The 19,633-nt window shown below is 45.9% G+C and overlaps 2 protein-coding genes across 2 annotated transcripts in view; both read right to left on the reverse strand.

Annotated features, from left to right (window-relative positions):
* The window catches only part of bcat2 (branched chain amino-acid transaminase 2, mitochondrial), a 38,356-nt gene extending 24,612 nt beyond the window's left edge, over positions 1 to 13,744 (reverse strand). The window contains exons 1-2 of the mRNA XM_055153138.1: positions 13,595 to 13,744; positions 248 to 316 (exon numbers count right to left, since the gene is read on the reverse strand). Of these exons, the coding sequence (XP_055009113.1) occupies positions 248 to 316; positions 13,595 to 13,618 (93 nt within the window). The 5' untranslated portion in view covers positions 13,619 to 13,744. The remainder of the gene's footprint in view (positions 1 to 247; positions 317 to 13,594) is intronic.
* Positions 13,745 to 18,483: 4,739 nt separating this feature from the next.
* LOC110159995 (THAP domain-containing protein 5-like) overlaps positions 18,484 to 19,633 on the reverse strand; it is a 7,859-nt gene continuing 6,709 nt past the window's right edge. Inside the window, exon 4 of the mRNA XM_055153139.1 lies at positions 18,484 to 18,552. Within this exon, the coding sequence (XP_055009114.1) occupies positions 18,484 to 18,552 (69 nt within the window). The remainder of the gene's footprint in view (positions 18,553 to 19,633) is intronic.

The following is a 19,633-nucleotide window of genomic DNA, read 5'->3' on the forward strand; positions in this document are numbered from 1 at the left end:
ATGAAGTGGTAGTTTTCTAGTGAACAGCTCCTTTTAGATCCGCGACTCCAAATGATCCAGGTGATTCTGGTGAAGCTGTGTGGAGTTTAAAAACACAGTGGAGCACTTCCTGTATCACCACACGATGACATCACGAGGTGGAGCAGAGTGTTTGTTTGTGTGTTAAACATGTGACTGAAACAAAACCCGTCACACGAGGCTCAGAAGCTTCACGTTCACGACTGAGGTTCTGCAGAAGTGAAAGTACCTTAAAAGAACTGGAGAGACGCACGGACGCCAACGACGGAAGAACCTGCACCACACGCCCACGGGTCATCTGAAAACACACGAGCATCTGTGAGACCCGGAACCGCCCGGAACCGCCCGGAACCACCAAGAACCCCCCGGAACCGCCCGGAACCGCCCGGAACCACCCGGAACCACCCAGAACCCCCCAGAACCACCCGGAACCCCCCGGAACCCCCCGGAACCCGCCCGGAACCACCAAGAACCCCCCGGAACCCCCCGGAACCATCCAGAACCCCCCGGAACCCCCCGGAACCACCCGGAACCACCCGGAACCATCCAGGAACCCCCCGGAACCCCCCGTAACCCCCCGTAACCACCCGGAACCACCCGGAACCCATCTGTGAGACCCAGAACCCCCGGAACCCCCCGGAACCACCCGGAACCCCCCGTAACCGATCTGTGAGACCCAGAACCACCCGGAACCACCCAGAACCACCCGGAACCACCCGGAACCCCGGAACCCCGGAACCCCCCCGGAACCACCCGGAACCCCCGGAACCCCCAGAACCCCCCGGAACCACCCAGAACCACCCGGAACCCCCCGAACCACCCAGAACCACCCAGAACCACCCAGAACCACCCAGAACCACCCAGAACCGATCTGTGAGACCCAGAACCCCCCGGAACCACCCGGAACCACCCAGAACCACCCAGAACCACCCAGAACCACCCAGAACCCCCCAGAACCGATCTGTGAGACCCAGAACCACCCGGAACCCCCCGGAACCACCCAGAACCACCCAGAACCACCCAGAACCACCCAGAACCCCCCAGAACCGATCTGTGAGACCCAGAACCCCCGGAACCCCCCGGAACCACCCAGAACCACCCAGAACCCCCCAGAACCACCCAGAACCGATCTGTGAGACCCAGAACCGTTGTGTGGGTCTGAGAGTCAAACACACTGGGAGGCGTCTGTTCAGGTTTGTTCTTTCTTATTTTGTCACAAATCTCAAATTCAAACTCCATTTCGATACTAAGGAACAGACTCGATACTCGATACTCGATACTCGATACTGATAAAAAAACCACGATGAAAATAAAACCTTCTTTTTTAGATGATTTTCTGTGATTTCCTACATTAAAAATGGTGGAACTTTCTCTTCTTGTTCTTTTGTTGTTGTTTCTTCTTCTCACGTCAACCGAGAATTTGGGAAACGTTTTAAATCTGACATAAAGTCGTTTATTTGTGTCAAATGTTTAATTTTCCTGTGAGCAACACAAAGTTCATCTGAAACTCAAACGTTTTAATCATCGAAACAGTGAAAATGTCAAATATGTCGCAGAAACGAGTTTCTTCCTCTGAACAAACAAAACTGGAACTAAATTATTTAGTCAAATAAACCAAAATATCCTGGATCGATACAACAGCCCACGATATCGATACTGAATCATCGCATTAAACAATACCATATATTTTTTCACACCTCTATTTGGGATATAACGATATCGAAATCCCTCGATACGATATTTTCACAAGATGCATCTCACAGTTCGATATTTATAGTGATATTTTGTGGAGACTTAAAAAACTGAAAATGAGACGAATAAAAACAAATCAGAAACAGAAAAACAAACCGAGCGTCGTCCTTCATGTTTCTGTCCACAGTGAAACTTTAAACTTTTTAACATGAAACCGAGCGGTGAAAAGTTTCAGCTCCGACTCTTTAACACATTTACACAGTTTCATAAAATTTGTTCTGATTTTTTTTTTTTTTTTTGATAAACACGTCTGTTCCTCTGAAATCATATCGACTATTTCAGATTTTGTGATGATTCTGACAGGAGATTGTTGTTTATTTTGAACATGATTTTCAAAGTGTAAAGGTCGAAAAATTGTCAAATTTCAGAGTTTGAAGGTTTATAAAGAACATATAGTTTGATTTATTATAAGTTTGTTATAAGTGTGTGATGCTCTTATTGCCTTTTTTTTTGCAGATAAAGATTCAATTTGTATTAATCTTAAATGTGTCGCCCCAAACTTCAGCAGCGCAGCTTCTGTCGCTCAGATGTACAGAAGAAAAAGACGGATTTTCTCTAGGATTTATTTATATTTATACATAATAATTCTTTCTTCATGTCGTCTGCACTGACGCTGCAAAGGATCATGGTCTATGTAGTTCCTCTGTTTTTTTAAACTGCTGCACCACGACAAAGCAAAGAGTTTATTTGTAAAGCCCAATTCAAACACAAAGTAAAACTAAATGTTTTACAGAATAACAACATTAAAATTAGAGCCCGACCGATATGGATTTTGTTGTGGCCGATATGAAACCGATATATTTAGTGATGTAAAAATTCACTGTAAATCTTGAATTGTTTAAAACACTTAGGTTTGGCTCTAGTGGATTTTAAACTGGGTTTATTTAGGAAACATTTATTGTTGTTCTGCCTCTTTACATCATATTTACAGACAGTAGTTTGACTTAATGACATTTTGCATCACATTCTAGACACTAGTGATGGGGATTCCAGTTTATTTTTTGGAGAAACGGCTCTTTTGGCTCGGCTCACTAAAGCAGCTGACTCTTTTGGCTCCCAAGAGACTCTTGAGATTGTTTTGTTGCAAGCAGGACTAAACCAGAACTGAACCAGGACTGAAAAAGGACTAAACCAGGACTAAAACAGATTTAAACCATGTGTAAAACAGGACTAAACCAGAACTGAACCAGGACTGAAAAAGGACTAAACCAGGACTAAAACAGATTTAAACCATGTGTAAAACAGGACTAAACCAGAACTGAACCAGGACTGAGTGTCGGGACTCGGTCTCTCCTTCACTTAAGCCCAAGTTTAGTCCTGGTTTATTCATTTTATGCTGAACTGCAGCCAAATATGCACTTTTTTTATCCTATTCACACGCAGATTTCTGAAAGTTTCGTTTTCAGCCGCTGCTGCTGCCAAACTACGGGTCGACATGCGGCATGAAGAGAAAAAGTGAGAAAAAGAGAAAACACGGCTCCAATAAGAAACAGGCTCCTGTTGTTCACTTCAAAGAGCCGAATCTAAGAGCCGCTTCGATCGCGACCCATAACTCCTGCTAGTAAATAAACTATCGCTATTAGCCTTTAGCTGTAAAAACGTGCGCACGGCGGTAATTAATTCTATGCATAAATGTGGATCATTCACACGTCTGTTCACAGCTCATTTACATCAATACTGGTTCAGTAACAAATATATGAACAATGTAAAGACTTTACAATAGACCAATAGAAAACAGTCTGTTTATGTGCAGGAGCTACAGCAGCTAACCGCTAACAAAACCTAAACTAGCTTCAAAGTCGATGTATTTCCAACACTCAGCCTCACACAGGCTCCTCCCACATCACACAGGCTCCTCCCACATCACACAGGCTCCTCCCACATCACACAGGCTCCTCCCACATCACAAGTCTGAACTAATAAATGTCCTTTTAATCCAGACTCAAACCGATTGTCCGTAAAAAGAAAATAATCTCAGTGTTGCGCACGGCTGCAGGTGTAAACAAACACACGTGAGTGAAGTGACTCTGTGGTGTGTTCAGGGACAGTACGACACAGACAAATTACACCGTAGATAAATACTGACGTAGAGTCACATATGAGGACATTTATCTGTGTGTAAATTGGATTAAATGAACAGAATGTAGAGAGTCTAAGATTTATAACGAGGTGTAACATGCCCACGGTGAAATATCGGCCCCTATCAGCAAACATATCGGCCGATAGCCGATATGTCTCCAGGTGCCCATATTGGCCGATAATATCGGCCAGCCGATATATCGGTCGGGCTCTAATTAAAATCACAAAAAAGGATTTAGAAACACCAGAACTGTTCATTGAAGTGAAGACATTTGTAATTTGATAAACTGTGACGGCCTCAGATGATGTGAGACTTTTGACGATCCGATATTCTGACGATATTTCAGTTTTTTGTTACGTCCTGATCTTGTGCAGGTGGTTGTAAAGTTCAGTAAAGAGACGACACACGTGTTGAAGCTCTTATTGTGTTCAGGGTTTTTGTTTGTAAATGTTCCTCTGTGTTTTGTTGTTTGTTTCTGATCACGTGAAAGTGACGAGCGCCTGCGGCCGCCGCCGCCGCCGCCGCCGCCGCCGCCGCCGCCGCCGCCGCCGCCGCCGCCGCCGCCGCCGCCGCCGCAGGCGAAAGTAAATATTTACTGGAGTTTGTTTTTTTGGTCACAAAACAAACAGTTTGAGAAGCTCCAGGACGTTTCTGCTCCAATCAAGATTAAAATTTAACCTCATTAAAAAATCATGAGGAAAATGTTTAAACATAAAAACTATAAAAACAAACCAACTGTGACAACAACAACACACACACACACACACAACACACACACACACACACACACACACACACACACACACACACACACACACACACACACACACACACACACACACACACACACACACACACACACACACACACACACACACACACACACACACACACACACACACACAACTACACACACACACACACACACACACCACACCACACACACACACACACACAACCATCACAACACACACACACACACACACACACACACAACACACAACAACACACACACACACACACACACACAACACACACACACACACACACACACACACACACACACACACACACACAACACACACACACACACACACACACACACACACACACACACACACACACACACACACAACACACACACACACACACACACACACACACACACACACACACACACACACACACACACACACACACACACACACACACACACACACACACACACACACACACACACACACACACACACACACACACACACACACACACACACACACACACACACACACACACACAACACACACACACACACACACACACACACACACACACACACACACACACACACACACACACACACACACACACACACACACACACAACACACACACAAACACACACACACACCACCACAACACACACACACACACACACACACACAACACACACACACACACACACACACACACACACACAACACACAACACACACACACACACACACACACACACCACACACACACACACACACACACACACACACACACACACACACACACACACACACACACACACACACACACACACACACACACACACACACACACACACACACACACACACACACACACACACACACACACACACACACACACACACACACACACACACACACACACACACACACACACACACACACAACACACAACACACACACACACACACACACACACACACACACACACACACACACACACACACACACACACACACACACACACACACACACACACACACACACACACACACACACACACACACACACACACACACACACACACACACACACACACACACACACACACACACACACACACACACACACACACACACACACAACACACACACACACACACACACACACACACACACACACACACACACACACACACACACACACACACACACACACACACACACACACACACACACACACACACAACACACACACACACACACACACACACACACACACACACACACACACACACACACACACACACACACACACACACACACACACACAACACACAACACACACACACACACACACACACACACACACACACACACACACACACACACACACACACACACACACACACACACACACACACACACACACAACACACACACACACACACACACACACACACACACACACACACACACACACACACACACACACACACACACACACACACACACAACACACACACACACACACACACACACACACACACACACACACACACACACACACACACACACACACACACACACACACACACACACACACACACAACACACACACACACACACACACACACACACACACACACACACACACACACACACACACACACACACACACACACACACACACACACACACACACACACACACACACACACACACACACACACACACACACACACACACACACACACACACACACACACACACACACACACACACACACACACACACACACACACACACACACACACACACACACACACACACACACACACACACACACACACACACACACACACACACACACACACACACACACACACACACACACACACACACACACACACACACACACACACACACACACACAACACACACACACACACACACACACACACACACACACACACACACACACACACACACACACACACACACACACACACACACACACACACACACACACACACACACACACACACACACACACACACACACACACACACACACACACACACACACACACACACACACACACACACACACACACACACACACACACACACACACACACACACACACACACACACACACACACACACACACACACACACACACACACACACACACACACACACACACACACACACACACACACACACACACACACACACACACACACACACACACACACACACACACACACACACACACAACACACACACACACACACACACACACACACACACACACACACACACACACACAACACACACACACACACAGACAACACACACACACACACAAACAACACACACACACACACACACACACCACACACACACACACACACACACACACACACACACACACACACACACACACACACACACACACACACACACACACACAACACACACACACACACACACACACACACACACACACACACACACACACACACACACACACAACACACACACACACACACACACACACACACACACACACACACACACACACACACACACACACACACACACACACACACACACACACACACACACACACACACACACACACACACACACACACACACACACACACACACACACACACACACACACACACACACACACACACACACACACACACACACACACACACACACACACACACACACACACACACACACACACACACACACACACACACACACACACACACACACACACACACACACACACACACACAACACACACACACACACACACACACACACACACACACACACACACACACACACACACACACACACACACACACACACACACACACACACACACACACACACACACACACACACACACACACACACACACACAACACCACACACACACACACACACACACACACACACACACACACACACACACACACACAACACACACACACACACACACACACACACACACACACACACACACACACACACACACACACACAACACACACACACACACACACACACACACACACACAACACACACACACACACACACACACACACACACACACACACACACACACACACACACACACACACACACACACACACACACACACACACACACACACAACACACACACACACACACACACAACACACACACACACACACACACACACACACACACACACACACACACACACACACACACACACACACACACACACACACACACACACACACACACACACACACACACACACACACACACACACACACACACACACACACACACACACACACACACACACACACACACACACACACACACACACACACACACACACACACAACACACACACACACACACACACACACACACACACACACACACACACACACACACACACACACACACACACACACACACACACACACACACACACACACACACACACACACACACACACACACACACACACACACACACACACACACACACACACACACACACACACACACACACACACACACACACACACACACACACACACACACACACACACACACACACACACACACACACACACACACACACACACACACACACACACACACACACACACACACACACACACACACACACACACACACACACACACACACACACACACACACACACACACACACACACACACACACACACACACACACACACACACACACACACACACACACACACACACACACACACACACACACACACACACACACACACACACACACACACACACACACACACACACACACACACACACACACACACACACACACACACACACACACACACACACACACACACACACACACACACACACACACACACACACACACACACACACACACACACACACACACACACACACACACACACACACACACACACACACACACACACACACACACACACACACACACACACACACACACACACACACACACACACACACACACACACACACACACACACACACACAACACACACACACACACACACACACACACACACAGACACACACACACACACACACACACACACACACACACACACACACACACACACCTCGACACACTTGGGGAGGGCATCTGACACACTTCTGTTTCAGTTTTTCTTGTTCTTCTGGTTTGTTGAACTTTAGTTTCAAACCTGAGAAACGAGTCTGAAAATAAACTGAGGCCTGAGTTTTTCCTGAGGACTGTGTAACTTTTCTGACTTTAAACCTTTTTATCGCCACGGAAACCAAACCAGACGAGGTCACGGGTCAGATCTGTGGAGAGGCGACCCCAGTCACAGTCACAGGGTTTGTTTTTTGGGGGGATTTTTGAGCCGTAAATCCACCTGTGATTGAATAAATGTAAAGACCCTCGAGCAGAAAAGTTCCAGAATGCACCTTTAAAGAGCAGGTGTTGACTCCTCTGGGGTTTTAACTGTTGCACATAACGTACGCCTCTCCACAGATCTGACCTGTATCTTGGTCTGGTTTGGTCTCCATGGAGACAGAAGGTTTAAAGCTCTGACCTGCAGTTCCACACGTCACCAGCAGGGGGGGGGGGTCCCCATCAAACGCACAACTGCACAACAACTACGACAAAAGTTCTGTTTGTGTGATTCTGGTTCTTAAGATATGAACAGTTTTATTTTGGGTCGATGACGTCGTCCATAATCCTGCTTCCTGAGTCGGTTTCACTTGGTGGAAACCGTGTGACCTGCGGCGTCAGGATTCGTTCGCTCGACAGTAGTCGGGTCGTTGTTTTATTGAACCAGTCGCTGCCGTTTGGTCGTGACGTAGGTAATCCTCCGGAATGCAGACAAAGCAGAGTGAACACGTCTGTGACGATCACGTCGTTTCTGCAGATGAACTTGTGAATTAAAGATAAAAATGTGACGTTTGTGTTGGACAAAAGTCCAGAGGATCTCGTCTGACGTCACGACTCGGGTTGGTTCAGCTCTTCTCTGATTGGCCGGTGAGCGGTTTAACACTTCTGGGGTTCTTCAAACCGTCTAGAGCAGGCGTGTCCAAACTATGGCTCGTGGGCCAAATGTGGCCCTCAGACAAATTATTCTTGGCCCAAATGACCTAACATCAATGAAAAATGTACTTTTTATTGCAAGTTTTTTGAAAATCTGCCTTGATAAAAGCCAATACTGAATATTTAGTGTTTGGTTTGAAGGATCTTAGTGTGAATTAAATCTGACGTGTCTTTCTAACGTGTTGAACCTGCACAGATTTTAATTCTTCACTGTACTGAGCTCCAGTCTTTGGCCTCGATCGTCCCTCTGCTTCGTCTGTGGCCCTTGATGAAAAAAGTTTGGACACCACTGGTCTAGTGTTTTCTGACCTCTGACCTCGAGCTGGAGACAAATGAAACTGAGCGGAGGCAGGAGGCGGCGCTGGACTGGGGGCTCGTCCAGACCCTCAAAATGTGAAACTGGCTCAAAACAGCAGAAAATTAAACCAGACGTTTGTGTTTGGTTTGTGTGTTTTGTGTTTGACTCTTTATTTGTGTGAGTTTATTTCTAAAATGATTCATTATTATTTTTGCATAAATTATATTTTGGTCATTTCTTCTCAGCTGACGACAGCGACTTTAATAAAACTCCACAAAACTCGTGAAGAGAAACGACCTGAGGCTGTGGAAACGTCTGTTATAGAAAATATAAATCAAAAGTGAGTGACTCCAGACGGATCCAGACGTTTCCACAGCCTCAGGTCGTTTCTCTTCACGAGTTTTGTGGAGTTTTGTTAAAGTCGCTGTCGTCAGTTGAACAGAAATGACCAGAATATAATTTTAGAAATAATAATTTTAGAAATAAATTCACACAAATAAAAACAAACAACACAAACCAAACACAAACATTTGGTTTAATTTTCTGCTGTTTTGAGGCAGTTTCACATTTTGAGACGTCGACCCAAAATAAAACTGTTCACATCTTAAAAACCTGAATCACACAAACCAAACTTTTTGCAGCACAAATAAAACTCAAACGATCGACTCCATTTTGTGTCGTTTTTGGGGCTGTGATCCCAGTTTGACCCATAAAAGAATCATTAAAATCTCCAAAACTCAAACAGCACAAACCAAACTTTTTGCAGCACCAACGTCTGTCAGTTTTTGTGTTTGATTCACACAGACGAGCAGCACACGGCAGCTTTAATGTGCGCGGGTTCAGGTCGGGGCACAAGATTTGAGCTCAGAGCCTCGAGAACAAGAACGAGAACGAGAACCGGTTCACAGGAGAAAAGTTCAATTCTGCAGGGCGTGTGCACGGGGCCTCATTAAAATGCAAAGTGTGACATGAACCCTCGAGCGCTCAGATCACACCAGCCCCCCCCCCCCCCCCGTGTGTGTCAGGTCCCTCCCCGTGTGTGTCAGGTCCCCTCCCCGTGTGTGTCAGGTCCCTCCCCGTGTGTGTCAGGTCCCTCCCCGTGTGTGTCAGGTCCCTCCCCGTGTGTGTCAGGTCCCTCCCCGTGTGTCAGGTCCCTCCCCGTGTGTGTCAGGTCCCCCCCCGTGTGTGTCAGGTCCCTCCCCGTGTGTGTCAGGTCCCTCCCCGTGTGTGTCAGGTCCCTCCCCGTGTGTGTGTCAGGTCCCTCCCCGTGTGTGTCAGGTCCCTCCCCGTGTGTGTCAGGTCCCTCCCCGTGTGTGTCAGGTTAAAGAATCGTTGACTCTTTAATCGAGGCCTGTCTGGACTCACGTTGTGGTTTCACAGCGAGAGGCGTGTTCCAGGGGCCGCGGGGACGTGTCGCGGGCCCCGACACGTCGGCCCCGACACGTCAGTCAAGTCTCATTATTAAATATTATTTCAGCCGCAAACGTCTCAAAAACAGAAATAATAAAGATCAGATAAAATGATCCTTTTTTGTCTCTCATGGGAGGAGTTTGTCTTGGGACGAGGGTCACATGTTTTATCAAAAAACAGGACGACACAAAGCAGCAGATAAACAAACAACATCAAACAAAGTAAATATGAGACCAAATCTGAGCACGAGAGACGCACCAACACGACCCTTAAAACGACCCTTAAAACGACCCTTAAAACGACCCTTAAATGATCCTGAACAAAAACCCTTTACATCCTTCTGTTCTGTTCATTATTGCACAATCCCTGAGTCTTTTAGAATGATTTTTTACCTGCACTGAGTTTAACAGATTAACAGTTAGTGGCACAAAAGACCAGGACTAAACCAGGACTAAACCAGGTCTAAACCAGGTCTAAACCAGGTCTAAACCAGGTCTAAACCAGGACTAAACCAGGACTAAACCAGGTCTAAACCAGGTCTAAACCAGGTCTAAACCAGGACTAAACCAGGACTAAACCAGGTCTAAACCAGGTCTAAACCAAGTCAGGGAACAGACCAAGACCAGGACTGAGACAGAGACTGAGGCCAGGACCAGGCCAAGACTGAAAATGGTTTAGACACAGACACACACAGACACACACACACACAGACACACACACACACACACACAGACACACACACACACACACAGACACACACACACACACACACAGACACACACAGACACAGACACACACACACACACACACACACAGACACACACACACACACAGACACACACACACACACACACACACACACACACACACACACACACTCTGTGCTTCTCGTGTCTCGATGCACCAGACGGTGGAGGAACAATCAGCCCTTTTCAAACTCCAAACAAACATCTGCTCATTTACTCTTTACTCTTCAATTATTTTGTTTCCAACTAAAAACTCCCTGAAAATGTTGTGAACGAGTTTTATCTGTGGAACTTCTGTGTCTTGTCTGTTTTTGTGCTTTAGGTATTTTAGATTTTTTCACACTTTTGCTCAAAAACTCAAAACATCTGCGACAGAAACAGAAATAAACTTAAAAAAAAAAAAAACACTGAATAAAGGACAAAGTGGAGTCAGGTTTGTGGAGACGCGAGCAGCTCAGACCGACAGTTTTTATCTTGTTCAGTGCAAGAAAAACAAAAAATATGAAATGCATGCTTTTATTTTGGCAGATTTCGCAGCTAGAAAGTGACATAATGTGGCTTTAATGAACTTAAACTCCCCTAAAGTTCCAAAAAAGTCCCTGTTCGACTCATGTAAGACCAAAAATACTAATCATTTTCTGTCACTGATGATTCATCCACAAAAGCTCTGAAAACCAAACCAAAGTAAACTGTGTAATCTGGAGAAGCAGGTGGAGCCCAAACAGAAGGAAAAAAACATCTAATCTGAAATGTAAACGCGTCACTGAAGGTCGAGTCACGCCACACTTCAGAAAGAATCACAAACACTCCAGCAGCAAAACGAACCGCGCTCACAAACTGCAAACGTGACGATTTTTCTGCAAACTGCGTCTCTCTGCAAACAAGAATGCAGCTGTAAACACTTTAATTCTCTATTTTAATGTGTTTTAGTTCATTCGGCGCAGATAAAATGTCAATAAACGCGTTTGTTTGAAAGAGAAGCTCGGTTAAAGCGTCACGCCGCTTCCAGAGCCTCAAATCAACACGCGCCGAGGTCAAAATGAACACATTTCTGTGTCAAACCACGAGCGCCAAATAAAAACGAGACACGAGCCGAATTCAAGAGCGATTTTAATCTAGAAAAAAAGTGCAAAGAGATCCGCAAAAGTGGCGCAGAATAAGCCGAGAAGCGAGCGCAGGTTGGGCCACGTCGCTGCGGGTGGACGCGGTTCGGAGCTTTTTTTTTGACGTGTTTTTTTTTTGGCGGAAACGCGTTTTTCTGTCGGTCCCGGTGAATCATTGACCGGGCGCGGCTCGTGTGCGCAGCCGGAGCCCGGTGGGACTCGGGGTGGACTCGGGGGGGACTCGGGCTGGACTCGGGCTGGACTCACCGCTCTGAGCGCTGCCGCCGCCATCTCCGCCGCCGCCGCTGCTCCGCGTAAATGCGCACGGCGGCGCCACGGACACAGTTATTGGTTCGTGCGGAAACAAACGGCGTCGCGTCGAGTTCCGGGGCCGCCGCGTTTGATGTTTGACGCCCGAGGAGGGGCACGAGACGCACGAGACACGAGGACCTGACTGACCTGAGTGACCCGAGGCGCTCAGGGACCCGGGGCCGTTTTTTAAATCACGTCTGGTTTGGGGAGTTTTGCTTTTACGCACGAGAAGTACTTTTCTACATACTTTTACTCCTACTTTAGTCCTGGTTTAGTCCTGGTTTAGTCCTGGTTCAGTTCTGGTTTAGTTCCTGGTTTAGTCCTGGTTTAGTCCTGGTTTAGTCCTGGTTTAGTCCTGGTTTAGTTCTGGTTCAGTTATGGTTTAGTCCTGGTTTAGTCCTGGTTCAGTTCTGGTTTTACAGTTACATCTGGTCACTCAGTTACATTACTTTTCCAGATACTTTTACTCTTACTTGAGTAATATAAAGTACAGAGTACTATAGTAGTGCAGTACTTTTACTCGAGTAACAGTAGTTCTTCTTTTCCCTCTGTGAGTTTAAAACAGACCTGGTTCTGGTCCAGATCTGGAGTCACATGTTTCTTCTGTCAGTTCTGTTCAGAATCACAAAAACATTTTTAGATTTTCCCTCATGTCAGAAATAAAACTGTTATTTTTATTTTAAATGTGTTTTTTAAATTACATTTTTGTTCTGTTGTTTCACTTTTTGTTGCTGAGTCAGAACAGAAACTCTTCTTCAGTCTGAGCAGCTCGACTCAACAGTGACTTTTACTGATTTTTATAAACTAATATATTTCTTTTTGTGCAGAATCGACAGTGTTTAGTGTTTGTCTCCAGCGACTCCGGACCTGAAGAGACAAAACCTCGGATTCTCTCAAACAATCTCAACATTTGTGTTTCATTTTTGTGTTTTATATCATTATTTTTATTTCAATTTAGACAAACAAAAAACAACAAATGAAAAGTTCTAGGAAATAAATTCTACGAAAAGCAACAGCGACAACAAAGTGGAATAATTATTATAACAAAAGAGTTTTTATTTTCAAACATTTTCACTTTTTAAAAAGATTCTATTTACCACAAACCGACAGCGAGAAACGTTCAGACCAAAGACCAAGACCAGACCAAGACCAAAGACCAAGACCAGACCAAGACCAGACCAAGACCAAAGACCAAGACCAAAGACCAAGACCAAAGACCAAGACCAGACCAAGACCAGACCAAGACCAGACCAAGACTTTCTTCCCTGGATCAAACCGGACAAAATGAAAAACGTTTTTTATGGAGAAAATGAATTTGCAAATCCTGGTTTAGTCCCAAATCTAAAACTGGTTTAGTCCTGGTTTAGACCTGATTTAGTCCTGGTTTAGTCCTGGTTTAGATCTGCCTTTTTATTTTTAAACAGTCCAGAACATTTTCACATTTTCTAATTTTTTTCTGTTTTTTTTTTCTCACTGAGACGATTTTTAAATAATTCTGACCAAATCCTTTTTCTTTCCTCAGTCTGACGTTACTGTCGCTCGTCCAGGAACAGTCCTGTATTATTCAGGAAGTGTGTGTGTGTGTGTGTGTGTGTGTGTGTGTGTGTGTGTGTGTGTGTGTGTGTGTGTGTGTGTGGGCGGGGGGGAGGCGTGTCTGGAGCCGGCGTGTGATTGGTGCGCGGCTCAAAGGCACAAAGGCAGAGGTGAGCTGGGGTCAGAGCGCAGAGAGCTGATTGGCTCTGAGCGGAGGAGTGTCGGGGGTCGAGTTTCACAAGGACACGAGGACACGAGGACACGAAGGACACGAGGACACGAAGGACACGAGGACAGGACACGAAGGACACGACGAGGACACGAGGACACGAGGACACGAGGACACGAGGACACGAAGGACACGAGGACACGAGGACACGAAGGACACGAAGGACACGAAGGACACGAAGGACACGAGGACACGAGGACACGGACACGAGGACACGAGGACACGAGGACACGACAGGACACGAGGACACGAGGACGAGGACACGAGGACACGAGGAGGACACGAAGGACACGAGGACACGAGGACACGAAGGACACGAGGACACGAGGACACGAGGACACGAAGGACACGAAGGACACGAGGACACGAGGACACGAGGACACGAGGACACGAAGGACACGAGGACACGAGGACACGAGGACACGAAGGACACGAAGGACACGAGGACACGAAGGACACGAGGACACGAGGACACGAGGACACGAGGACACGAAGGACACGAGGACACGAAGGACACGAAGGACACGAAGGACACGAAGGACACGAGGACACGAGGACACGAAGGACACGAAGGACACGAAGGACACGAAGGACACGAAGGACACGAGGACACGAAGGACACGAGGACACGAGGGACACGAAGACACAGACACAACAACACGGACGAGGAGAACAAACCAGGACTGCAGGAAAAGTACAAATACTTCAACTGTTTGAGTATTTTTACTTTTACTCGTGTTTTTCTCTGAGCTGATCTCAGGTCGTTTCCTCCTCACAAAAGAATAAAAGACGTTTATTATGGAACATTTTTATCACAGACTGAAACAAATCTGCAAGTCCTGGTTTAGTCCTGGTTTAGTCCTGGTTTAGTCCTGGTTTAGTTTACCTGGTTTAGTCCTGGTTTAGACCTGGTTTAGTCCTGGTTTAGTCCTGGTTTAGTCCTGGTTTAGTCCTGGTTTAGACCTGGTTTAGACCTGGTTTAGTCCTGGTTTAGACCTGGTTTAGACCTGGTTTAGACCTGGTTTAGTCCTGGTTTAGTCCTGGTGGTTTAGACCTGGTTTAGACCTGGTTTAGAGACCTGGTTTAGTCCTGGTTTAGACCTGGTTTAGTTTAGACCTGGTTTACCTGGTTTACCTGGTTTAGACCTGGTTTAGTTCCTGGTTTAGACCTGGTTTAGACCTGGTTTAGACCTCCTGGTTTAGACCTGGTTTAGACCTGGTTTACCTGGTCCTGGTTTAGACCTGGTTTAGACCTGACCTGGTTTAGACCTGGGTTGGTTTAGTTTCCTGGTTTAGTCCTGGTTTAGACCTGGTTTAGACCTGGTTTAGACCTGGTTTAGACCTGGTTTAGACCTGGTTTAGACCTGGTTTAGACCTGGTTTAGACCTGGTTTAGTCCTGGTTTAGTCCTGGTTTAGTCTGGTTCTTTAAAAGTTGTCAGATTTGTTGTAAATTATCGTCTAATCCAGATCAAACTTTATTAAATTTCTTTTTTTATTGATGTGGTGATAAATTATTTATTCTTCATTCTGTTTCACAGGAACATTTTTTCTCTTTTCAGCTTCTTATTTTAAATGTAGTTTTGTTTGACACGACACATTTTATATATATTTGAATTATGATTTAAAATAATAAATGAGGAGTAAAGTTGAGTAGAAACGTGTCGTCTTAAATGTTTCTTGGTCTTTTAGGGTTTTTGTTTTTGTTTTTGCAGCTGATCTGGGATCAGATCCTCCAACTCCCACAACATAAACCTCCACCAGGTGAGACAGGTGAGACAGGTGAGGCAGGTGAGACAGGTGAGGCAGGTGAGGCAGGTGAGACAGGTGAGGCAGGTGAGACAGGTGAGGCAGGTGAGACAGGTGAGGCAGGTGAGGCAGGTGAGGCAGGTGAGGCAGGTGAGGCAGGTGAACAGGTGAGGCAGGTGAGACAGGTGAGGCAGGTGAGGCAGGTGAGGCAGGTGAGGTGAAACAGGTGAGACAGGTGAGGCAGGTGAGACAGGTGAGGCAGGTGAGACAGGTGAGCAGGTGAGACAGGTGAGGACAGGTGACAGGTGAGGCAGGTGAGGCAGGTGAGACAGGTGAGACAGGTGAGACAGGTGAGGCAGGTGAGACAGGTGAGACAGGTGAGACAGGTGAGGCAGGTGAGACAGGTGAGGCAGGTGAGACAGGTGAGGCAGGTGAGGTGAGGCAGGTGAGGCAGGTGAGACAGGTGAAGACAGGTGAGACAGGTGAGGCAGGTGAGACAGGTGAGGACAGGTGAGGACAGGTGAGGACAGGTGAGGCAGGTGAGGCAGGTGAGGCAGGTGAGGACAGGTGAGACAGGTGAGGACAGGTGAGACAGGTGAGACAGGTGAGAGGCAGGTGAGACAGGTGAGACAGGTGACAGGTGAGACAGGTGAGGCAGGTGAGAAACAGGTGAGGGCAGGTGAGGTGAGGCAGGTGAGGCAGGTGAGGCAGGTGAGACAGGTGAGGCAGGTGAGACAGGTGAGACAGGTGAGACAGGTGAGACAGGTGAGACAGGTGAGACAGGTGAGACAGGTGAGACAGGTGAGACAGGTGAGACAGGTGAGGCAGGTGAGGCAGGTGAGACAGGTGAGACAGGTGAGGCAGGTGAGACAGGTGAGGCAGGTGGTGTTTGTTCAGTTTCACTAAAAACTTCATTCTTATTTTCCTTCTCACAGTTTCAGACGTTCTGTGCAGAGGAACGTCTCCCTTAGAGACAGAGGTCGGAGCTCGGAGAGACGTGGAGAGGAGCGTCTGAGGGGAGGAGGAGTAGAGCCGCTGCTCCTCCACGTGGAGAGGAGCGTCTGAGGGGAGGACGTCTGTTCTGATGTTTCCTGGACGTGTCCCTCAGGAGGTGTTCATGTCCCACCAGGAGGAGGAGGAGACCCAGGACACACTGGAGGAGCTGGAGGAAGTGTCTGGGGAGTGGGAAGTCTGGGAGTCTATGTTCAGACTGATGCTCTGAGACTTGACCCCAGAGAAGAAGAAGAACAACATGGACCGACGAATTAGGAACAAAAGAACAATTCTTTAATGTTTTTACAAAAATAATTTGAACATTTGTCCCAAACTCAGACGATCAGAAGAGTTTTAATGTGGTGGAGTTTCTCAGGATGAGCTCAGAGTCTCTGAGCCGCTCGTCCTCCAGCTGAAAAACACAAAACCACATCAACACAAAACACAAAACTACAACAACACAAAACACAAAACTACACAACAACACAAAACTACAACACACAACACAAAACTACACAAACAAAACACAAACAACACAAAACTACAACAACACAAAACACAAAACTACAACAACACAAAACACAAAACTACACACAAAACACAAAACACAAAACTACAACAACACAAAACACAACACAAACACAAAACTACAACAACACAAAACACAAAAAACATACACAAACACAAAACAACAAACAAAACACAAAAACAACACACACAAAACACAAAACTAACACAACAAAACACAACAAACACAAAACACAACACAAAACACAAAACTAACAAAACACAAACACAAAACACAAAACACAAAAACTACACAACAACACAAAACACAAAACTACACAACACAAAACACAACAACACAAAACACAAAACTACATCAACACAAAACACAAAACTACAAACAAAACACAAAACACAAAACACAAAACTACAACACAAAACACAAAACTACATCAACACAAAACACAAAACTACAACAACAACACAAAACTACAACAACACAAAACACAAAAACACAACAAACACAAAACTACAACAACACAAACACAAAACTACATCAACAAAACACAAAACTACAACAACACAAAACACAAAACTACAACAAACACAAAACACAAAACTACATCAACACAAAACACAAAACTACAACAACACAAAACACAAAACTACAAAACAACACAAAACACAAAACTACAACAACACAAAACACAAAACTACAACAACACAAAACTACAACAACACAAAACACAAAACTACATCAACACAAACAACACAAAACACAAAAACAACACACAAACACAAAACTACACAAAACAACAAACAACACAAAACAAAACACAAAACTACATACACAACACAAAACACAAAACTACAACACAAACAACAACACAAAACACAACAACACAAAAACACAAAAACACACAACACAAAACACAAAACTACAATACAACAAAAACACAAAACTACACAAAACTACAACAACACAA

Source organism: Boleophthalmus pectinirostris, unplaced genomic scaffold (assembly GCF_026225935.1).
Source record: "Boleophthalmus pectinirostris isolate CB_2022bp ecotype Guang Dong unplaced genomic scaffold, ASM2622593v1 HiC_scaffold_17, whole genome shotgun sequence".
NCBI classification, from domain to species: domain Eukaryota; kingdom Metazoa; phylum Chordata; class Actinopteri; order Gobiiformes; family Gobiidae; genus Boleophthalmus; species Boleophthalmus pectinirostris.